The sequence below is a fragment of the Rattus norvegicus genome, chromosome 4 (genome assembly GCF_036323735.1).
Source record: "Rattus norvegicus strain BN/NHsdMcwi chromosome 4, GRCr8, whole genome shotgun sequence".
Taxonomy (NCBI): domain Eukaryota; kingdom Metazoa; phylum Chordata; class Mammalia; order Rodentia; family Muridae; genus Rattus; species Rattus norvegicus.
In genome coordinates, this window is record NC_086022.1 from 177,883,296 (window position 1) to 177,906,618 (window position 23,323).

Below are 23,323 nucleotides of genomic sequence, written 5' to 3' on the forward strand. Positions count from 1 at the left end.
GTACACTGTAGTCAGCCATTCTACTTTTGCTAATACAAAGCTTGTTATTCTAATGGCGTAGAAGATATTTTTCCATTGATTTTATTTTAAAATCTAATGCAGATATGACTTGTTAGGAGGTTTATAGAGATGTCTTAGTCCCTTCATGCTTGGCAGAGGGGTGTGGCCTCAGTAAAGCTGTCCTTGTGGTCCTGCAGATGTCGCTCAGTCAGTGCACTGATGGCCTCGGATGTGCAGTGCTCGGCTGCCATCCTCAGCACAGGTAAATAGGTGTGGCAGCACCGGGATCCAGTATTTATTTGGAAGGTAGAAGCAAAGAGGGCAGGAAATTCAAGTCATCCTTGGATAGGTTTTAGGCTCCCCTATCCCGGTCCCTATTAAAGAAATAACAGAAACAAACAAAACCTTGTCTTTGCAAGGTAACAAATAGAGATAACTACATAATCAGTCATATAAACAGTGCATATAAAACCCATCTATTCACACACATACCCCTTCTGCTTACCTGCTGGAGTACCACAATATCTTAAAATAAAGCCATGGATATAGAATGTCTACACATCTAGATACAGACCTAACTCTTTCTAACCATATACCTGGTACCTAGACTCTAGAATTGACAAGTTTGTGCTTCGTCATCCATGTCACCTGCTCATCCGTCAGTCCATCCATCTTCCTTTCTTTTCACTGAGTTACAGACCTGAGTGGCTTCCGTCCCAAGCTCTTCAGCAGCATAGTGTGTCTAGAGCATAGTGTGTCTAGAGCATAGTGTGTGTAGAGCTCAGTGTTCACTCAAGTGTGCTGTGCCTGTCTTCACATATCAATCTGGGAGTGGTGATGTGGAACTGCCGCCATTTAGGAAACTGAAGTGTTAGGGTATCTGTGGCATGAGACGTTCAAGGTAACCTAGGCAACACAGTGGAAACCTGCCTTTAAAAACAAGTTTAATGCATGCTACTTGGTGAATTTGACAGGTGCCTGTGCCCCTATAACCTGTACCCCTATAACCTGAGCATCCTTAAGTACAGAACATTTCTACCGTCCTGGAGAGAGTGTCATGTTCTCGTGAAGAATAATCCTGCTCCTGAATTGATTTATTCTAGACTACTGTGCAGGAGAGTCAAGCATCCCGAAGACAGGCAGCACAAAGCAGAGCTCTAGCACATACAGTGGTTCATGTCTGTAATCCTAGCTCTGAGGAGACGGGGCATGAAGACTGGGAGCTAGAGGCCTACCTGTAGCAAGAGCCTGTTTTAAAACCAACAGTCGGCGCCCTCCCTCCGTTCCTTAGTTACTAAGGAAGACTAAGATATTACTGGATGTTTGTTTTCAGCATTTACTTTTACTGTGACCGTTTCACACGTTTCTGATGTATGTCACTCCTTTCCCTCTCCATTATCCTCTCGTTCTTTCCCCATTCCTGCCAAACCCCTTCTTCCCAGCATCCCTCCCTCCCTCCTCTTTTCTGCGGCCCTTCCTGTGTGTGGCCCACTCGACTTAATTAGACTTGTTTGCATGAGCCTTTTAAAGCCTGTGCATTGTTAGGCCCGCTGTATTTGGGTCGCACTTGGATGAGATGTTAGGAACCCAGGTTAGCGCTGTTGTGTAAATGCCCTTTTGCGGCCCTTCCTCACATGTTACTGTGTCTGTGTTCTGGGACGTAGCTCCTCTCCTTCTCTCCTAGTGTCTACTCTCCCAAGTGCCAGGAGGGCTCTTCTGTCCTTTCCCCCAGCCCCTCGGGCTCTATGTCACATAGCCATCGAGTTGAGAGTGATGAGTGCTGAGTCAGAGGTGATGGAAAGCAGGACTGGGCGTCTCCTACCTCATATCCTCCTGCCTGCTGTGTGAGATGGCAGCAGTTTCTGCAGAATTCCTGTGATGTCTTTTCTCATGGCTGTTTGTCTGTGTCTAACAGCTGAGCAGGTCAAAGGGTCAGGCTTTCCATGTAGGTGACTTTACTTTTCATTTTTAATAAGATAATTTCAAGACCCATGTCTTGTTATAATTATATAACCTTGTTTAATTTGTTTTTGGCTTTAAAGTGCTTTTATAAATAGAAGACTAGTTTTCTTGTATTGAGATTTGAACAGTTTAACTGGATTTTTTCCTATAGTGGTGAAGGGCTTCAAGTAGTAGTAAAAATCAAAAATATTTTTGAAACTTCAAATTCATCCATTATTTGCTTTGTGTTGTGTCGCTGGTGCAGTCATTTCAAGAAAATAAGAATCAGTGTGAGTTTTTAGGCTAGTCGTGCTCTGAAGGTTAAGGATACCCTGAGGGTCTGGGTGGCCGGGAAGCCCTCCTGGGAAGTGAGTGCACGGGAAGGTCCTAGGGTGTTTTCACTGTCTCTTCACCCCGGAGACCTCAAGGAGAAATTCTGTCTTAAGGAATTATTAATAGTAATGAACATTATTAATATTGGGAAATGTTAGAAACAAAAAATTAAACTCACTGGAAAAGGAAATAATATTTTTGTTGCTAGAATATTTTCCAGTGCCGTAATTTGATTTTTCTGGCACCCTAAAGATAATAAGGCCTCTTTAAGTTTACATTGTTGCAGAATCTTAAATTTAAGGTTGAGTTCCACTTTGTAATAACTTGAAAAAGAATAGTTAATGCAGATTTTAAGAAATTTCTTTCCTTTAAAGCTTTGTGTCTTGTACAATGTGAGTTTGCCAAATTTTCTTCATCTGCTACAGATTAGGTATGCCGTTGCTGCTGCCATGTGGCGGCGCACCGTGCTTCTTAAACGCACTGACTGGAGCTTTGTCGCCTCACTTGTTCACATGCACGGAGCCTGGTAACAGCCCCATCTGTACTTTGTTAGCTTCATTTTCTTATCTTTAGATTTCATTGTAAACTCAACATAGCATTAAACATAAAGGCCAGTGTTAATGAGTTAACGCTACTACAAAAGTCACTGCTAAAACTTTCCATGATGAAACAGATTTTAACTTTTCTTAAAATGATTTATGTTTTAATTAAATTATGTATATAAGCGGGTCTGTTTTTACCTGCCATTTTAACTGTATCTGCCAAATTCTAAATATAATTTTGAAAATTGAAGCTTTTATTTATGTGGCAAAAGTAAGCTTCAGGACTGGGCTGTGTATTTTATTGGCACGTAACTATTAAAACGAGCTCTACAAGAAGTTGTGCTCAAAGAGCCAAAGTCATCAACAACTGCATGTAAGGGTCACCTGTTCAGTTGGTTCACTATGGACCGTGGTAAACGTTGTATTCTGTTCTGTGAAGACTCATGAAGGGATAGGTATTTTCTAGGTCATTCTGTTTACTTTTACTGGTTGATAGTTTCCTATAGAATATCCATAATATTCTTTTTTAAAAAAATAACATTTTTTTTCTTCAGAAACACTCATTGTAATGAAGTTTAAAAACAAAGAAAAGTTAAAGGGAAAGCCACTAGTCAGCCCTGTAATAAGGAGCTGAACGTTTGCCCTGGTTTTATTTCAGTTCATCTCTGCCCTCTATTCACTGTGCTCTCCCTTCTTAGCATTTTAATATCTAGCATCACAGTGTAGTAGCTGATTCGGTATTCATTTTCCTAACTTTATATTTTAGACTCCGGATTGTGAAAGCTGTTGAGTGCTTTGTCTCAGTCAAGGACTTGCCATGATACTTCGTCTGCAGCTTCTCACTGCCAGCCTTGTCTGGGTGCCCTTCTGTCACTCGGTGAAGTCCTTGAATGATGGGAGTGGTGCATGTACTTGACACCAGGCACCTGCTCAGCCTGGGCTTGCGGCAGGTCACGCCTGCGGCTCAACTGCAGTGACTTATTCCCATGGACATCTAAGAAACCTGTTGTACCCAGATGTGTCCAGTGTTGCAAACACTTTGGTCCTTGCCACTTTTCCCAGTATAGTGTTGAGGATGAGCCCCAGGCCTGGTGCCTGCTAGGCACAAGCACCCACCACAGGCTACTCCACCCTGGCCGTTCTGAAGCTGTCTTAGAATGAAACCAATCCAGTTGCTTTCTGAAGAGCTTTACATTTGCTTCTGAGCTCTCGGTCAGAGGTTTCTGTCTTGGTTTATTTAACTATAACCATGCTCATAATACTTCTGGATTAAGGATCCAAATCTTATAAGACATTAATATTAAGATGCTGCTCTCTTTGAGAAATGCCCCCGTGTCTGCTTGGTCACTGCAGCACACCTCTCACAGGATGGGACGGCCACAGTGTTTCACAGTTTCTCAGCCTGAGCACCCTGGAAAGGACCCGCACCCTCACAGCCATGGCTACTCTGTTTCCACTGTAGCTGCAGTGGCATGGGATGGATACACGATCTTTGTGTGGACAGTGGCAAGCATTAGTCTTTTTAAAATTAGTATCACTTCTGTGTATTTACATGTAATCCCACTGTAATGAGCATTTAAAAATGAAAACTTTCTAAGTAATAGTAATCACTTGTAAATGGTGGACACGATTGTCTTTTCACACAGACACACACAGACACACAGACACATATTCAGAGGCACGGAGACAGAGGCACATGTACATTTGAATGAAATTTTAATTTAACTCATGTAGTGCCCTTAAGACATGGAAAGCTCAGCTGTGAGTTTATACAAACTTAAGAATTTGATAGCAGCTTACTTCTTACACTGGTGATAACATCAGATTGGTCACCACATACGCTGTCAGAGCCACAGAATTCAGGTTTTCAGAGTTCGCTTCTTATGTTAGATAAGCTTTCCAGTATACAGTTTGTCATAGTGATGTTTTGTTACAATAGGCTATTCTTTCTAATTAAACATGAGTTTTTAAGTTACTGATGCCCCCATGTGGTGAGAAACATATCTTCTTCTGTTAGAACTTGGAAAGGACTATATTTTCATTTTAACAAAAGTGGATAATAATGTTTCTGAAATGCTGTTGATGAAGGGACGTAATTTGAATTTTGTAAAGCTCATGGCCATAAAATTCACAGCCTCACCCTGTGTTGTCTCAGAAGTGCATGTAACCAAGCACACCCATTGAGACAAAGTATAAGGAAAATTGAGTTACAGTAGCATAGGGGTTTTCTGATCATGTATATGATTCCTTATTTGCTTTGTTTTTGTGTCTCACATAGGTGACGTACAGTTCATTGATTATGAGTATTCTGGATACAACTACCTGGCATATGATATTGGAAATCATTTCAATGAATTTGCAGGTAAGACCCATGCTTCACTGTTGGGGTCATCTACCCTAGTGACCTAGTTGCTCCAAGGATGAGACCCTGGGCAGGAGCAGTGTGTCCTGCCCATCACTTGACCCTCTGGCATTGTTTACTTGTTCCTGGAGAAGAGAAAATACTGCACTGAGTGGGAGAGTCATGGCGTTCACGGCCCAGGTTTTGATCATGTGCAGGCCTTTCCTCCACGTGCCCCTCACATGTGCAAGATCTTGGCTTCCATCTCCAGCACACAAGGTGACGTGATTCCTGAATGCTCTCTGTTGATTGCTCCAAAATCATCGCAACGCTGCACCCCTCCTTTCTGTTCCATTTGCACATCCAAATACTACCTAACACCCAGGTGTTAAAAGGTTGAGTATTTTAACCTCTTGAATTTTATTTTACAATTACTTTTAAAACTTCAGATTTTTTTTTTATAAAAGTGGAATATATAATTAACACTATATTTAGGATTTTCCTAAAAGTAAAGATTAGAAAATACTTACACTTTGGGTGTTTTATTCCTAGTGAGGATATTACATCACTGAACTTAGACTTGTAGCAGATTCCTATCTTTTTATATTTATACAATTTGGGTCTAGGCTAATAAATGAAAAGTTTTGTTTATAGTTTCTTAGTTCTACCAAATTTACCATACACGTGTGTGTGCGCACGTGTGTGTGCGCACGTGTGTGTGTGCGTATATGTATACACACACCATAACCCCATGAGTGTGCTGCTGCACACACACAACACACACACATACACACACACACACACTTTATACATACACACCACAGCCCCATACGTGTGTTGCTCACACACACTCTCTCTCTCTCTCTCTCTCTCTCTCCGTATACACCATAGTCCCATGTGTGCGCTATAAACACGCACACACTCTCACACATACATATACATACCCACTACAGTTACAAACATAAACACACACATACATAGCCAACAACCCTATGCATGTGCTGCACATGCTCTCATATGGTCTCCCACAGGCAGGAACGAGTCTGTGTAGAATAAGGTCATCCTCTAGCTACATGCCACAGTAGTCTTTGACCTTCTGTGGGAAAAGCGGAATTACCACCTGAACGTTGGAATAGAAAGGAGGAAGGAAGCATTCAGATGCGACTGCTGTCTGTAGGTAGAAGTCTCTGGAAGCATTCAGATGAGATTGCTGTCTGTAGACACCTGAACGTAGGAATAGAAAGGAAGAAGGAAGCATTAAGATGAGATTGCTGTCTGTGGATAGAAGTCTCTGGATGGAGAAGCAGAAGTCAGCACATCAGAGAGCCAGGTTTGGAATATTTGTGAAGAACCCCAAGTGCCAGGCAAGAACAGCAGAAACATTTAGGGTTGCCATCAGACTATGGTCATGACCCACCTTTCTTTCTTCTTTTCTTCATCTGTCCTTCCCCCCTTTGGAAAAGATAGAAATAAAAAATAGCTGAGCTGGAGTATACGGGCAATACAAATTGGACTTGGGTTTTTTTCCTTTGTGGGTTGGGGTGAGGAGGGCACAAGGGTTGGTGGTGGACCTAGGAGGACTGGGAATTGAGAGCGATGGGGTGCACTGTGTGAAATTGCCAAATAGTCAATAAAAATATATTGGGAGGAAAAATGTTTACCCTGAGTATTATCAAAAACTGTTAGGAAGTGGGGCTTGAGCCTGCTCTCCCTTTACTGCTTAAAAATCCTCAGGCGCTTACTCTGGTGTAAACTGGGCCTTTGCTGAAGTATGCTCAGTGCGAGCAGTGACGTCATCAGCCTCGTAAGACGAGCAGCAGCTCTGCGCCTCAGAGCTACGCTAGGATTCAGAGTGTGAGTCCATTGTGTAGTAGGAGGGATTGCCAGCAGAAGGGAGAGTCTGCATCACTTTTCCGTTAGAAACTTGGTTGCAGTGCAGAGGCATGGTGAGGGGTGTTTCTCAGTGGTCTGCTTCTCCTCAGGTGTCAGCGATGTAGACTATAGTCTCTACCCAGACAGAGAACTCCAGGGCCAGTGGCTGCGCTCTTACCTTGAAGCCTACAAGGAGTATAAGGGCTTTGGCAGTGATGTCACTGAAAAGGAAGTAGAGACACTCTTCATTCAAGTCAATCAGTTTGCACTGGTAAGTGAAATAGCTCAGTGAGACATGGTGAGGGGAATAACTAAGGTTCATCACATAAACCGAGTTTGAGTCTTGTGGATTTGCTTAAAATAATTAAAAATGTGCTTGCTTACAGTTTGCCTCATTAATTACCTTGCTTTAAGGACACAATTTGTTGCTTTACCCACTTACGTATCTTTACCTGAGTTCAGTTTGAAATATTTCATTATCTTCTGAGATAATTGTAGTCCATTAGCACAGCTTGCAGCTGATGTGTTAAGACATTACTGAATATTAGATTGGTTCTCTCAGCTACTTCTTAATTTTTGAATATGATTTTATGGAATTGGCCATCTTGTCTTTTCAAATAGATGGCAGTGATGGCCACAGCTAGACTGTTTCTGCTCTTAGGTGCAGGCACTGATTCTCTAGAGACCCTGCAGCACAGCGCTAGAGAGGGGCTGTGTAGATGTGACAGCCGTTGTCTGGTGTCCTGTGGTCGAGCTGCTGGGCACAGCACTCACTCCCAGAAGACAAGTGGACCCCACAGACGCCGGTCCATGCTCACGTGCCTCAGATACTAGGGCTGTGTGTGAGCACAGTCCATCCTCAGACAGACAGTCCATCCTCAGACGCTAGGGACTTACCGCCACTCTAGGTTAGGAGTGTTGGAGGGAAATTCTTCAAAATGCTTATAATTTAGAATAAGATGCTTTTTTTTTTTTTTTTGTAAAACTTAATACCCATCTTTAGAATTTTTAGTGAAATATAATTGGAAATAAACTTAAGTGTGATCTCAGGGGACACCATCATGGTGTGGCAGTGCCTTAGCACTAGCTGTTGGGAAGCAGACACAGCAGGATCTGGAGTTTAACATCAGTCTGTCTGGCCACACAGCAAGGAAGTCCAGCCTGCACTATATGAGACCTTATTTAAAGAAACCAAACCAAGCTTAAACTAAAAACACGTGTACGGTACCTTAAATGTATTACTTGGACCCGTGTGTCATCTAGCCTTGTCCAGGCCCCTGATGCTGGGGTTAGAGGTGCAGGTGGCCGTGCTGGCTCTAGCAGATGTCACAGATGTCACTTACATGAGAACAGCAGAGATGGCCCAGCAAGCAAACTGCTTGTATGGCAAGCACGAGGACCTGTGTTAGGTCCCCAGCATCCATGTAGAGGTGTGGGCATGACGCACACCTGTAGTTCCAGTGCTAGGGAGATGGGTGGACAGATGAATCTTTGTTGTCTTTTGGTCACCCAGACCATTGAGTTGGTCAGCTCCTGTGTCAAGAAGTGGCTCAGCAGGTAAAGTGCTAGCTGTGTAAGCATCATGTCCAGAGTTGGATCCCCAGCCCCCAGTGTAGAGTATCAGACCTGGGTAGGTATGCTAGCCTCCTCTCATTTCAGTACCGGGATCCCGGAGCTGTCCTGCTGTCTGGCTTCAAGAGAGAGACCCTGCCTCAATGTATAAGATAGAAGGAAGGAGCTCACAGAAGCTACCCAGAGACAGAGGCTTCCATACACACGAACCTTGAATACATGTCCCCACACATATGCATTCACATGGACACACATGCAAACATGGGAGGTGAAAGTGATCGTGTTTGATGTGCACACAGCTGCACACTGCCCTGCTTCATTTATGTGCTCTGATATCTGATAGAAAAAGATCAAAGGACAGCAAACTAAGCAAGTGTGTGTGTGTGCACACACGCGCGCACACACACACGCACGCACGCATGCACAAGTATGTGTGGAATTCAGAGAACAACTTGCAGGTGTGCGTTTTCTCATCACCCTGTGAGGATCAAGCATTGAACCTCTGTCCTTAGGCCTCATGGCAAAACCTTTATTCACTGAGCCATCTTGCTAGCTCAAGAACTTTCCTATTAATATCAGTCCTTTAGCATTCTCTATAAGTTTATTTGTGGTTTTCGAGTATATAGTAAATCACTAAATCCTGGTCTGATACCAAGTTGTGGTCATTCATAAATTAAAACTCGTTAGTTGTTGAATTTCTCTTGTCTTATTCTGCTGACCTCTATTATGTGACTTCTGTCCATTTCCTTTCTGGAAATGTCTTGTTGCGTGGGGGCTTGAGAATGCAGAGTGTGGTAGGATGTTTACACAGGTGTGCACAGGCGTGTGCAGCTCCGTGCTCCACTTCACTTTAAGACTCTTCTGCTAGCTGCAGTCTAACTAGTTTGCTCTGCTTCTAGCAACACTGATTTCCTCCTGCGGACCACTGGGGTGTTTGAATGGATGTGTAACTCCCCCATTCTTTTTATATTAAGGTCTTTCTTTGCCCAGCATTTTTGTCAAGGCCACACTTCCTAATAGTGCCACTCCCTGTGGGATAGACATTCAGACACATGAGTCTGTGGGAGCCAAGCCTATTCAAGCCACCACAGTGGCCACACACAAGAATATGGCTGACTTTCAGATCAGACTGCAGACAGCCTTCTTAGGATTTTATATGTATTTGAAGTACTGTACTTAAAGTTAGTAATTCAGCTGGAGAGTATAAGATTTTTTATCCCAAGGATGAGGGAAGTGGAGATCCACACCAGCACTTCATGCAGGGCCATAGGACCTCTCCTTACTTTGCTTTGCTTGCGTTCTAGACAGAGTCTGAAGCCTGTGACTCAGCTGTCCTGTTTGTCCAGGCTCAGTTGGACTTTGTAGGAGTCCTCTTGCCTCAACCTCTTAAGTTTTCATTTGAATTTAGTTTTCTTTAGTTTAGATTTATTTATTTTATGTGCATGTGTATTTCGCCTGCAAACATGCGTGTGTGTCTTGCCCTCCAGAAGAGGACATCAGAACACCTGGAACTATAATGTAAGCTACCCTGTGGGTGCGTGGAACTGAACTTGTCCTGTGCAAGAACAACTAGTAGTTTGAGGGTTTTGTTGGTTTTTGTTTTGTTTTTCTAGGCAGAGTCTCTCTGTACCTCTGACTGTCCTTCGACTTGCTCTGTAGACCAGGTGGCCTTGAACTCAGAGATGCACCTCAGCCATAACAAATTTTCTTAACATCAAACCATTTTCCTAGCCCCAATTAAGACGATGTTGTTACTGTGTGGGGTTCCCTAAGGCCATCCATGTGTGTGCAGTGTCCCTAGAGTTTACCCCATGCTCCTGCTGTCTCCACCATCCTCCCATCAGTCCCTTTGTTCTGTAACAGTGTTGCTCTTTGCCCTGTGTATGTAGAAACCTAGGAGTCGACAGATGAGGCAGACACAGTTGTTTGTCTTTGTGAGATTGGCTTAATGAATGCACTTACCTTGATGATCTTTACTGAATCAGTTCTCTGATGGCGGACGTGACGCCATCCTTTATGGCCGCAGAGATCCACTGATACTTGTCCATTCCTCTTGTTGGACAGCTGGCTTGTTTTCCTTGACTGCTCTGAGTCGTACAGCAGTAAGCAGTAAATGTCCTTGTTGTATGGGACATGGCATATTATGGTAGATGGTGAGTTTGCAGTCCATCAGTAGCGTGGGAGGGATTCCATCCGTCTGCACTCTCTCAGCATTTGCTGACATTGTGTCTTGATAATCGCATCCTCACACTGCTGGGAGTCTCTCTTGTGTTTATTTGCATTTCTCTGTGGCTGTTGATGGGACAGGCACTGAAATTTGAGGAGAGACCTTCATTGACATTGCACCATGCCTTGCCAACACCCCACTGAACCAACTTTTACATGTATTTACTGTGTGGGTGTGAGCATGCTCATGCCACAGGATTTGTGGAGTCAGAGGATGGCCTACTAGAATCATTTCTCTTCTTCTGCCATGTGGGCTCTGCACATTCAAGGGTTATCAGGCTCGATTGGTGGAAGCCACTTCAGTTATGCTCTGAGCAATCCCACTGGCACTTGTATTGCTTTTGCCTTGGATATACCAGAAATAAAACTGTGTTTTTAACATTAATTCTTTGTCTAAAGCGTCTCTAGTAAAAGTAGTGTATTTCTGGAGAAGTAGAATTCTAATTTTGATACCAGCATTAAAAAATTATGTGTATGAATGTTTTGCCTGAATGTGTGTTTGCTTGTATGCCTGGTGCCCACAGAGGCAGGTGAAGTGGTCAGGTCTCCTGGGACTGAGTTACAGAGGGTCCCACATAGGTTCTGGGAATCGTATCTGAGTCCTCTGGAAGAGCAGACCCATGTTACCAGCACTTAGGAAAAAAAGTACTTAAAATTTTGATTTATCGTTAGTATGTGTGTGTACACATACGTGCATATGTGTATCAGAAGTCAGGACAACTTTTGAGAGTATGTTCTTCTTTCCAGTTCCTGGGGTCAAACTCAGAGCTCTTTTCTTCGTTGAACTGTCTTGCTACTGACCTGTGTTAGCTAAATCTTAAAATAACGTGTCTAAGTAAAAACTAATTGTGGGCCAGTGAAATGGCTTAGTGGCCAGAGTGAAATTCTGGACATTTGTATGGGGAAGGAGAAACTAAGTCCTCTTTCTTTCAAATGTGCTTACAGTCAGTCTCTGTCTCTCTGTCTTTCTCTCTGGCTCTGTCTCTGTCTCTCCCTCTCCCTCTCTCCCTCCCTTCCTCCATCCCTCTCTCCATATAAATAAATGTAATTCAAAAAGGAAATGGGGTCTAGAGAGATGGCTTCTTGGTTAAGAGCGTTCAGAGAGGGATCTGGAATTCTGTGGCACACAGTACTTTACAGCTCCAATTCCGGATGATACAGAACACTCTGCTGGACTCTGGGCATGGGCATGCGTGTGATAGATACACATAGATAGAGATAATTCAAACAATGTAAAATAAATCATGTGAATTTTAAGTTCTAGGATGCAGTTTTCACTGATACACTGTTCATCACTGTTGTAATTAGTGTGTATAATGGAGCTGTTAGAATAGATGGAGGGTGTGAACCAGGTCTTGTGTCTGTGTGTTATGTGGAATGCTGAATTCTGCTTTGGACACAGGTTACAGAAACTACTAGACCAGTTTCCGAGTCACTTCGACTTTGTCACTTGTCAGTGTAGACAGAGTCATCAGTGCTGACACTGTAATTACTCATATGCTTTGGTATGGCCATGTTGTGTAAAAATGAACAGAAGAACAAAAACACTTTGGGGCCTAGAGACTGTGACTCAGGAGATCCAGGTGCAGTCTTTACCACGAGCGTAGAGAGAAGGGGAAGTACCATACATGTAGTTGATGAAAAGTATAGAATGAGCAATTTTGTATCATATACAAAAATATGTCTCTGTAATTTTTGATTTTTCTTCTCTTTAAGGCTTCTCACTTCTTCTGGGGACTCTGGGCTTTGATACAAGCTAAGTACTCCACGATCGAGTTCGACTTCCTGGGGTAAGATGGTGCTGTCTGTTCGAGGTTGAAGTAGTGTAGACATGACAAGGGCATCATCAGTCACTGAAGGCCTCATCCGCCCACTGCGCAGTGTGGGGAGAGTCAGTGGCAACGCCAAGCTGCTCTTCGGCAGTGTGAACCTTTGAGCAGTCAGTGTAGGGCAGGAGGAAGCAGCGGTGGGACTGAGGTCAGCTCTGACTCTGCCCTGTTCTTTCCCACTAGGTATGCGATTGTCCGTTTTAACCAGTACTTTAAAATGAAGCCTGAGGTCACAGCACTAAAAATGCCAGAGTAAAGAAGAGGTCGCTGTTCTCCAGGAGCTGAGCGACGCTTGTGGATGTTTCTGAGAAATTCCAAAAGCCAATATTTGTTAAAAGTCATTTAATTTGGTTATCTTGCTTTAAAAATTATGCCTCTAAACAACCAACCTATTTTTAAATAGAATGATGTTAAGAGTATGCTTACTGCTGTCAGTCTGTGGTGGGCTGAAGATGTGACCATCAGCAGAGAGAGTAGAGTCAGGCTTTAGCCTGTGGCAGTGCAGCCCATGCTACGTGTGAATTATTTATTACAGATTGACATGACTGACTACTTAGATCTTTCATTTGCTGGTTCAGTGTATGTAATGAGAATATTGTGGACATCTTTAAATGGTTCTTTCGATAGATTTGATTTGAGAAAAACATTCTTGTTGTTGAGTGTAACCTTTGTAAACTGAATCATTTACTCTCAACCTTTGGCAGTCAGTCCCTCAGTAGTAAGCTAGGGTATTTTAGAGAAGTGCTCATTGAGGAGGGGGCGAGGCAGGTACTGTCTCCTGGGGTATAATACTTTTTTCAATTGGAAATTGGAAATCATTTCTTTTTGGGGAGTACAACTTAGAATTAAATTGTCTCTTTACATAGCCTGACAATATAAAATATATTTACTGTATAAGCCTGGAATATAACAATTTAATGTTAAAAACTGTTATTAAGTCATGTTTTCAAATACTAGATATGGTCATTTAAGGTAATAGTCTCAATTTTTAGAATTTACCTATCCACTTGTTTCTAACCAGAAGTTTTGTTTTACTTGAGATACTCTGTTTTTGTTTATTAAATGATAGTTGGCATTGTTAGTATTTGAAACAAACATACAGAGTTCATCATACTTGGAAGCAAGGAATGTCATTTAGATGCTTTCTATTCCAATTCATTCCTTAAGTTGGTTTTGTGTCTGTACAGTCAGCAGATATTAATCATACATGTAACTCCAGAATAGTGTTGTTGGTGCAGTTACAGAATCAGTAAGGAACATTCGCTAGGTCATTGAGCTTTGAATACTTAAAGTCTAACAAATAAGGAAATGTGAATTACACAGTAGTTGTGGTAGGAGGACTTGTTTTGGTTTCTCTTGGTTTTATCAGTCTGGTTTTTATTTTGTGTAGGTGAAGAGGGAGGCACCTACTTCATGGAAGGAGGTTAGGTCTTTGAGGTAGACAAGGCTTTAATCTTGAAGACTGCTCTGTGGGCTTGAGCAGTCGGGGTAACTTTACTTGGGTTAGTCACACAGGCTCTGCACTTTGGTCACATAAGTGCTTCTGTACAAAGTTGGCTCCGTGGATCTGCGTAGTTAAATATGCAGTGCAGATCTGTTCTAGGTTTGTCCGATGTTCACATGACTTAGGTCTCAGCCAAGTGCTTTAAAATACTTGGGTTGCCTCAAGGTGTTCAAACCTACTAAGTAGACAGGCCATTTGAGATGGTAAATTCTAGCCACATGCATAGACTCTTCAATACGTGTCTCTAACAGTGTTAGACCTGGATTCGGTTTCTACCTCCCCAATGCTGTAATGTTCACGTCTGTTTTCATGAACCACATTACTGTAAGATCATCACAATTCTGCCGACTTCCTTGAATGGAAAAGAACGACAAGCTCTTTACAACGCAAACAGGCCAAAGCCTGGCTTAGTGGGATCCGCTCTTGGTGAGAGCATTGTTATGCGATGAGACAGGTGCAGGCCTCCTGACTGCTTACCTCCTGAACGTCCATCCAAGAGTGTGTGTCCTGTGCAAGCCCTGGAGAAGAAGACAGTGTTTGCTAGTCTGTTCCTGTTTTGAGAGTGCTTTCAATGGAGGCTCACTGTGCTGCTGCTGCTGCTGCTGCTGCGCTGGTGCTGGTGGACTGCAAGCAGCCCGCTGAAATGTGACAGACTGCCGTGGCAGTGAGTGCCATGACAATGAGGCTTCCTTGTTCACTCTGCTAGCAAGTAAGAGATGTTGGAAAGACACTAGCATGTGGAAGCTCTTGCCCCCATTCCTTGGCCAGATTTGGGTGCTCTGCTGCACCTGCTTCTCATACAGCTTTTGGGGATCATAGTGTAGACTATCAACAGGATTCAAAATGTCTTTCTTTGTATCGACCATGGAAGGGATTCTGAAGAGGGTATATTGGGACTGTTCTGAAGAACATCCCTCTAAAACGTGTCCTGTGGCTTGCTAGATATCAGTTGCCTTCTTTTGTTCAGCTGAGGAACTTGAATGCCTTACCCAATCACTCAACTGGTAGTAAGCTCGTTTTGTAAATGTGAAAGTGGATGTTAGAAGTGGCATTCATGGATGTTCAATGTAATCAATAGACCGTAGTGGCCTGGATGCTTTAACAAGCAAAATTCTGCATTTCTGCCCTCCACCCCATCCTGTGTCCCCGGCACACTGTGTGATCTTGAACCTGACCAGTGATATTTGATGCCCTCCCTCTCCCCTGTGCTACCACCATGTCTGGGACTGAGATGTGGTGGCCGTGTTTTGCTGTTGACGTGATCTGCCTGAGGTCCCATGAGCACAAGCCCCGTCAGCTGCTCTGCTGCGGTGTAAATAGGATGGCGTCTGTAAATAAAGCCACTGTGCTGAGTGCGAGTGCTGCCTTGTGTAGAGCACGAGCTTTGCCTTTTCCTTTGTACAGGTTTTTCTGTCACTAAATGATCCAGCCTGTTGGCATTAGGCTGGGAACAGTGCAGTGAGATAGCACGAACTGGAACGAAGGTTTAATGGTTTAGTTAATGTTAGGATTTATTTATTTAGCCTCTCAGTGCCTAATAAGACTTTTCTCCATTTTTTACTTGGCTGTTAATTTTCTTGTAGGTTAGATTCTGGGAAGCAGTACACTTATAGAGCTCATCTTTGACTCACAATTTGAAGCTAAGGAAACTAAACATGTAATTTGTTTGTAAACTGAAGTGTGGTCCCCTTTTCTATTTTCAGAGTTTGTGACAACTTTCTATAAAAACTTGAAATTCAATGTGAATGTAAATCTCATCCATACGAGAGACACAGGACAAACGACGTGTCTTAAGTCTGTCAGGACCTTCTCTGCAGGGGTTCAGTATGGGCCAACAAGTTCTCCTTCCCTGACTTGACCCCCAAATGTTTATTTTAACTTTGTGTTGCTAACATTAAATAGACTTACAAGAAGAATTCCTCCAAACACTCGAAAGAAAAGTTAGTGTGGTTGAAAAGTACTCAGCTGTGTTCCGGGTTCCGCAGAAGCCCCTGGATCTCTCGCTGAGCTCACTGGCTGGCGTGTAAAGGGTGGTGTCAGGTGGAGTTTTACTTTTTTCCTCTCTAACTTGCTTTGAAGCGTCTTATACTGCATTCCAGAGTGCTGTGGACTCAAGTGTTCCCCTGTTAATCTGTCACCCAGTCACAGCGCTCTGTCCTAGTGGCAGCAGCGTGTGCTACCTCACAGGGAAGGTGCATCAGGTGGAGAGCCTCTTGAGTGTCTTTGCTTCAGTCGCAGTTGGTTTTCCTGTCAGATCATAGGCTGGCCTTTACCGTGAAGCTGAGCTGTGCCCCCGGCCTGGGCCTGTTCTGAGAAGCAGCGTGGACGGTGCTGAGCAGCCTGCCTTACCCACAGTGGCAGCAGTGTGCGGTCTTGGCTTTGACAAATGCTATCAGCTGCTCTAGACAAAACAATCCCATTTTTGGAATTTCATATTTCTGTAAACAAAAATATTGGAAGTTTTGTATTACTTTGAATTCTTGAAGGCTAAATTCAGTGGCACTTTACAAAATGAATTAGATTGGTTTGTAACAGTTTTTATGCTGGAAATTTTCATTTTTGACTCAGTTTGCTATGGGAAGAAACCCCAAAGTGTTTGGATTAGAAACAAATAACGGTGCTTGGCTGAAGAGCACTTTAAACTCCTGTGCTGGCGGCAGCTTCTCTCCTGGACTGTGCATGATGGTACCACCAACACATCTTTGTCCGTTGTGCATTATATGGCGTATGTACTTGCAAAAATACCCTTTAAAATAGTTATAATTTTATCTTTTGGTTGTCTTACCCATGGAGGTCCTTTAGATCCCTTCAGTAAGTTTTAATAAAACACTAGGTAGTTATAGAACTGAAAACACCACATTGTCTCTTGAGCCGTTTGTGAAAGTGGAGCAGGAAAGCCCATCCGATTGGAACTACAGGCTTCCTGGCCAGAGACTCAGAGCTAGGTTGAAACCCAGTGACACCTGCAGAGCGAGCTGTGAGGGTGCAGAGCACCTCTTCTCCATCCTGCACTGTGGCTCCGGCTGCTTGTAGGGAGTGACATTCTGAGTGTCCTCGTTAGTAATCCCAAGTCACCCTCTGTGTTTACATGTACTGAAGTAGCTGTAAACTAATGGAACCTGAAAGAACTTTTCCACATTTAGGAGCTTTTGTACAGCAAGGTCACGTGTCCTGATCGAAAGAAGACATGGTATTACCCATATGCAAGGGAAAAAGCTGAAATGAGGAACTGTCATTGCGTTAGCTGTCTGTTGAATTGGGAAGTGATGGCACAGGGTCTCAAATTTGTGTTTCTCAAATGTGAATTGTAGTCTGATGCTGCTCTGTGTAGACTGTATGTGCTAGGGATAGTCTCAGCACTGAATATGCACCGATACCTCGCAGATGAACGAGTGAACGAGCGCAGCCTCTGTCCTAGGTTTCCCTACGCCTCACCGAGTGTCTGAGTGCGGAGAACTTGCGTATCCTGTTTGCTAGCAGACGTACTTCCTGCTCTTTCCTTCGTTGTTACATATTTTTATGTTTGAAGTTTAATTTTTACTACTGTTAATTTAAGTAAGATTTGTTCCATGTATAAAATGGCATTGCCAGTGAGAATCAACAGCCTCATTGACGTAGCTGCTGAGTGAAGTACATTTGTGTTCTGTGTTCATGAACTTGCAATGAAGCCGCAATCTTCTTCTGAGATAAAGTGCGGCTTAGGCTTTATTTCTGTTTAATAAGGCTTTCTACCATTGATTAAATGAAGGAATGTATCTTTTTGAAGAGATTTATATTCTGTAAATAAACATTGGTTGTAACAATAAAGTTGAGTTCTAACTAATGTGTCCATGTTGTTCATACTCAGTGAAGACTGTCTCTTGTAGAATATGGAAATACAGGACTTGAAAGGGTTGGAGCTGAGTTACAGACTGTTTGCCTAGCAAGGGCAGTCAGTGTCTTAGGTTTGTTCCCTAAAACACGAGAAGAAACAAAGATTTTCCAGAGTTAGTAATGAGGAATCATGAGGACTGAAATTTGTATCCCGGCATCCACATAGTGAGCCGGCCCCCACCTTCCTTGCCCCAACCCGTAACCCCAACAGATTATCATCGGTGCTCACTGGCTCTCAGCCCAACCAAGAGAGTACCAGCCCAGGTTGGAGCATGTAGGACACCAAACCTGTCTTGCTCCTGTGTATCCACATGTTTATGATGTTATTGATGGATTGGGCCAGCCTTGCCTATCCTGGAACTTCATTTCTAGATCAGGCTGGCCTTGAATAAGGGATCCACCTGCCTCTGCCCCCTGAGTGCTAGGATTAAAGACATCCTCTATCCCAGTAGGCTGATCGCATTTCAACCACAGAGAGCACAGGAAGTGAGGTAAGGCTCTATACATTTTCAAAGTTCACGTGATGACATGCTTCCAGCAAGGTCAAACCCTCTTAAACCTCTCCAGATAGCCGTCGGTGGATCATAGTGTTCAGATACATGAGCCTGTCGGGGAACACAGCTCATTCAAACTGCCACATTCATCTGTTTTTGCAGTATGCTGTAGAAACATTTTGAAAATCTCTGTTCTACCGACTGAGCCACACCTCCGAGACTCTAGATCTCTGCTTCTCAGGCTTCTCAGCACCCCTATCAGGCTAATTCCCAAACTCTTCAGGAAAGTCTTTCTGCTTAGCCAGCTGTGCCTCCGTGGCCTTTCCCTCACCTCACCACTCTGCCCCATGGACACCCCTAAAGTCTGTCTCCTTGTGTGCCCATGCTCCCTAGCAAGGCAACAGTTATCTCTCCAGTCTCACAACACTGTAGTACTACGATGAACTCCCATTTCCCACACACGTGTCAGAAAGCAGAGAAACCCTTTCCAAGAAAACACTAGGAAGGTAGGATGTTTTTATTTCAGGGGAGCTAAACCCTTGGGCAATAATGTTGAGGTTAACTTGTCTGAGTCAGTGTGCTGCCTACAAGGAGGAAACCTAAAGGTGACATTAATCCAAGTCGACCATGCTCTGCTCTCCCGTCTTGATTTGCTTTGCTACTGTTTAAGCCTCAATTGAGAGAAATGTATTTTTTAACTGCGGTTAATTTCTCAGAGGTGACCAGAATTCAGTATTCTTAGATTCTGGTGTGTGTGTGTGTGTGTGTGTGTGTGTGTGTGTGTGTGTGTGTGTGTGTGTGTGTGTAGGAGACAGTTGTGTAGAGTGAGTTCTTTACATAGTATATTTAAATGAGAATGTCCCACCCTTTGGATGCTTGAATAATCGGTCCTTGCTTGTGGTATTGTTTGGGTATGTTTAGGAGCTGTGGCCTTGCTGGATGAAGTGTGTCACTGGAAGTGGGCTTTGATGTTTGAGTAAGCACATTATCCTCCGTGCTTACTCTATGCTCTTTTGTTCTTAGTTCGAGATGTCAACTCCTTGGATTTCTGCTTCAGAAGCCACGCCTCCTTTCCTGCTGGCACCCGAATAAATTTTTTCCGAATAAAGTTGTCTGGTCAGGGCGCTTCATCCCAGCAATGAACTGTACAGATCAAGGCCACTAGACCTCCACAGTAACGGCCGCCCTAACCATCCCAGCTCTGGGAAGGTCTCTGTGGAGCCCTGGCTGTCCTACACACTCATGTAGACCTGGCATTCAACTCACAGAGCTCCACTGTCTCTGCCCCCCAAACACTGGATTTAAAGGTGTGTGTGTAACAGAGAAAGAAGCAGCAGGTGATCTTTTCCACCTTCTCCACCTTCTCGAGAGGAGTTGCAGCTGAAATCTGCAATTAGTTTTCTTGTAATAGTTTATAGGACTCAGGAGAACCCAAGCGGGTATTACTGACTTACTCTAGAACCCTGTGTGAACGATGATGGTAGCTGTTAGTAATGCCTGGGTAGGCTAGAATCTTTTCCAAAGACTTGGCACTTGCACTGGAGTACTCTGATAAAGTACTCTGACAAGAGCAACTTAAGAAAGGGTGTATTTCTTAGTACGGTTGGAGGGTACGGTTGATGGCAATGCCACCAAAGTGGAAGCAGCTAAGGCAGCTGGTAGCACGGCACCCATTGTCTAGAAGCAATCGACTCATTTCCTCTTCGTACCCAGGATTCCACCCTAGGGCATGGTGCCATCCATAGCGATTGAGTCTTCCCAACGTAACCTAATGGAGATAACGCCCCATAGATAGACCCACAGGTGATTCCAGATCTCACCGAGTTGACATTGGGGTTAACTTACAGCCTACAATTGCTTTTGACACAGTGGGTATGTTTCTTGAATAATTTAAATTTTGCATAAGGCTATGAATCAGTATCACGCACCCGTCTCCACTAAGATCTCTGTAGTTGGTTTTCGCAACTATTTGTACAGTGAATCTTAATGGCTGAAAAATTAATCCTTTTTACAAAAATACTATATTTAGTAGTTGGTTGATGACTACTATTTCGGTCTTCACACCACGCTGAAGATGCTAATTCAAACTGCTCTCTTTTCCTCATTCTGTAACACGAGGAGAGGATTTGAAATGTTATTGTGCTTCTTGCATGTTTCTTCTTGCATGGCGGCAGAAGGCTGTGTAGGTGCCTTGAAAAAGGCTGTCTTGCTGATGTCCCTAACAAAAGCCAAAAGCTGTCCCACTCAAAGACTTGTGAATTCCAACTTTGAAATCTGTCGGAACTGAAGAAGAAGGAAAATGCTAAGGACTTGACAGTGTTTGTGGGCGCTCACTTCCTTATCAGAACAGAATCCTGTTGTCTTCAGTTGTCCCAAGTGTTGAAGGCACTATTTCATTTATCTTTCAGAATAAAAATGAAACGTTAGGGCAGGGTGTTGGGCAAATCTCCAAAGTCTGAAGCCATTGCTATGGCAATCTGCCTACACATCCGGGTTTATCAAGCTCTGGCCGTAGCGGCCCTCCCACCTCACTAAGGACTCTAAGATCTCCTGACTGGAGACCCCTTTGCTTCTGTTTCTTGCCTCTGACCTTCAGTAGGAATCCTGGACGCCCATGTGTCACCTGGGGCTCTCCTGCCAGCATCTGTAACAAGTGACCTCTCACCAATGTTTTTCTCACCACCATCTAGAAAACAGGTTTTGGTTGTACCCAGTGTCTGAGGGCAGCTGACCTGCTAATGACATGTTTTTTCCCTCCCTCCCTCCTTCCCTCCCTCCCTCCTTCCCTCCCTCCCTGCCTTTCCTTCTTTCTTGGAGACAAGAGTCTCATTATGTAGTTTTGACTATCCTGGAGCTCTCTATGTAGACCTGTCTAGGCTGGCTTCAAACTCACAGAAATCTGCCTCTGCCTTCCAAGTGTTGGGATTAAAAGCCTACACCATCATGATTGGCTATTATCTATTGACACAGTGCTGGGGGTCAAAAATAGTAGCATGTACATGCTATGCAAATGCTCTACCACCAAGCTTTATCCCGGCCAACTCATTCTTTTTTCACCCATCTCCTCTTTTTACCATTCCTCATGAGCAACCATTTTACAGTGTTTAGTGTGGTTTTATAAATGCAAAACCAAAAAGGTCTTATGCATGAAAGGTATGTACTTACAGATGAGTAGCTAGGGAATGTGGTAATTTATTCTTTCCCTCAAAGATTTATGAGTTTGAATAAGAATGGCCCACATAGATTCATCACTAGGGAGTGGCACTTCTTGAGAAGGATTAGGAGGTGTGGCTTTTGTTGAAGTAGGTGTGGCCAGTCTTCTGCAGCTCTATAATTAAAGGAGTAACTGGGCAAGGAAAAACACAAAATGTATGGCTTGAGGAGGAAAGGAGCACCAGGAAGAGCAAAATTCTGTGCTCTAGGAGATAAAATATTTAAAGATATTGAATATTGCTGATGCTAAATGGGATTAAAGGGAGTGGTGACCTCAGGGCAAACCCCCATCAGCTTAACTTCCAACTCATGACCAGTCAGAAAAGCTTAAGGAGTGAAGGGAACCATGGAGACAGAAAGCTGATGAGAATGTATTTGAACGAGGGAGCCATGTTCCAGCCCCAGCAAGCAGAACTTGGTGGCTTCAGCTACATGGTTCTGGGCTTTAGAGTCAGGGATGCAAGAAAGGGTTTGTGGAATCTCCTCCCCTCTGTGGCTAAGGAAAACCACTGAGGCCAGGCGTGTGTCAGGGGTGTCTGAAGGGGTTCAAGCTGGCTCGAGCACGGTAAATATGGCTCTGGTATGCCTTTCATCCCCCTCTGCCTTGCTGAACCATAGACTGCATTCCTAAAGCCAGCCATCAAGTTCCATTCCCTTATCTGGCCACTTCCTTCCCACCGGAGGATGACTACTAAGGTCCAGCCAGCTACAAAGTATCAAAGTCCAGCAATGAAAAGCCTCCTTTAGCTTGCCTTGTTAACATGCTTGATTTAAATTAAACACCTCATCCTAATGTGGGATTTCCCCTTCTACCTTTATAAGCTGCGGTTTGCCTATAGGCCACGTCTGTCTCCTCTCTAGCCAGAGGCCCTCCTATCTTGGACAGATAACCCTATTCCGTGCTCTCCCTGTACCCTTCCCATTCTTTATAGCTCATGGTCTCCTGCTTTGTATCTTGTTCCTTGCCTTTTGTACTGCTGGGATAAATACAACTTTTTTTCCCTGAGAACTTGGTCTTAGGGTGTCTTGTGTCAAATACCAGTTCCTTCAGTGCCCCTTCATGGAGGCCAAGAGAGGCCATTGCAAGCAGGAAGCCGAGAAGGTGAAGCTTGGATTATATTGGAGACTTCAAGATGTTGGAGCCTCAACAGATACATGCTGATGAGAGAGAGCTTAAGGGGGTGTGGAATCACCCCAAGAGAGAGAAGTATGTTGCAGTCAACAAACTGAAAGGAGCTGCAAAGCAAAGAGACATGCATACGGCATGGAGTTTGGAGTTTGCTCTGCTGGTTTTAGCTCTTGCTTTGGTCCAGCCTTTCCTCCCTTTTGGAATGGTCTTGTATATCCTGTACCACTGTATGTGATCTGCTCCCCCCCAAGCCCCCAAAACCGGACTCAGTGTTTCTTTGTATAGCTTTGGCTGCCTAGGAACTAGCTCTGTAGAACAGGCTGGCTTCAAAGTTACAGAGATCTGCCTCTACCTCCCAAGTGTGTAAAGTGTGTAAAGGTGTGCGCCACCACCACCCAGTGTGATCTGCTTTTTGATTTTGATTCTATAGGGGTTTACAGTTACATCTCAGGTT

At 43.7% G+C, this 23,323-nt stretch overlaps 1 protein-coding gene across 4 annotated transcripts in view; it reads left to right on the forward strand.

Annotated features, from left to right (window-relative positions):
- Window positions 1-17,983, forward strand: part of Etnk1 (ethanolamine kinase 1) — a 44,278-nt gene extending 26,295 nt beyond the window's left edge. Inside the window, exons 5-8 of one of the 4 annotated variants that reach the window (NM_001107894.2) lie at window positions 5,095-5,178; window positions 7,140-7,300; window positions 12,544-12,617; window positions 12,840-17,983. In NM_001107894.2, the coding sequence (NP_001101364.1) occupies window positions 5,095-5,178; window positions 7,140-7,300; window positions 12,544-12,617; window positions 12,840-12,912 (392 nt within the window). In that variant the 3' untranslated portion in view covers window positions 12,913-17,983. Of the gene's footprint in view, window positions 1-2,699; window positions 5,179-7,139; window positions 7,301-12,543; window positions 12,618-12,839 lie in introns of those variants that run through there. The other 3 variants (XR_005503240.2, XR_010065649.1, XM_039107705.2) reach the window with 3 other exon arrangements.
- Window positions 17,984-23,323: the final 5,340 nt, after the last annotated feature.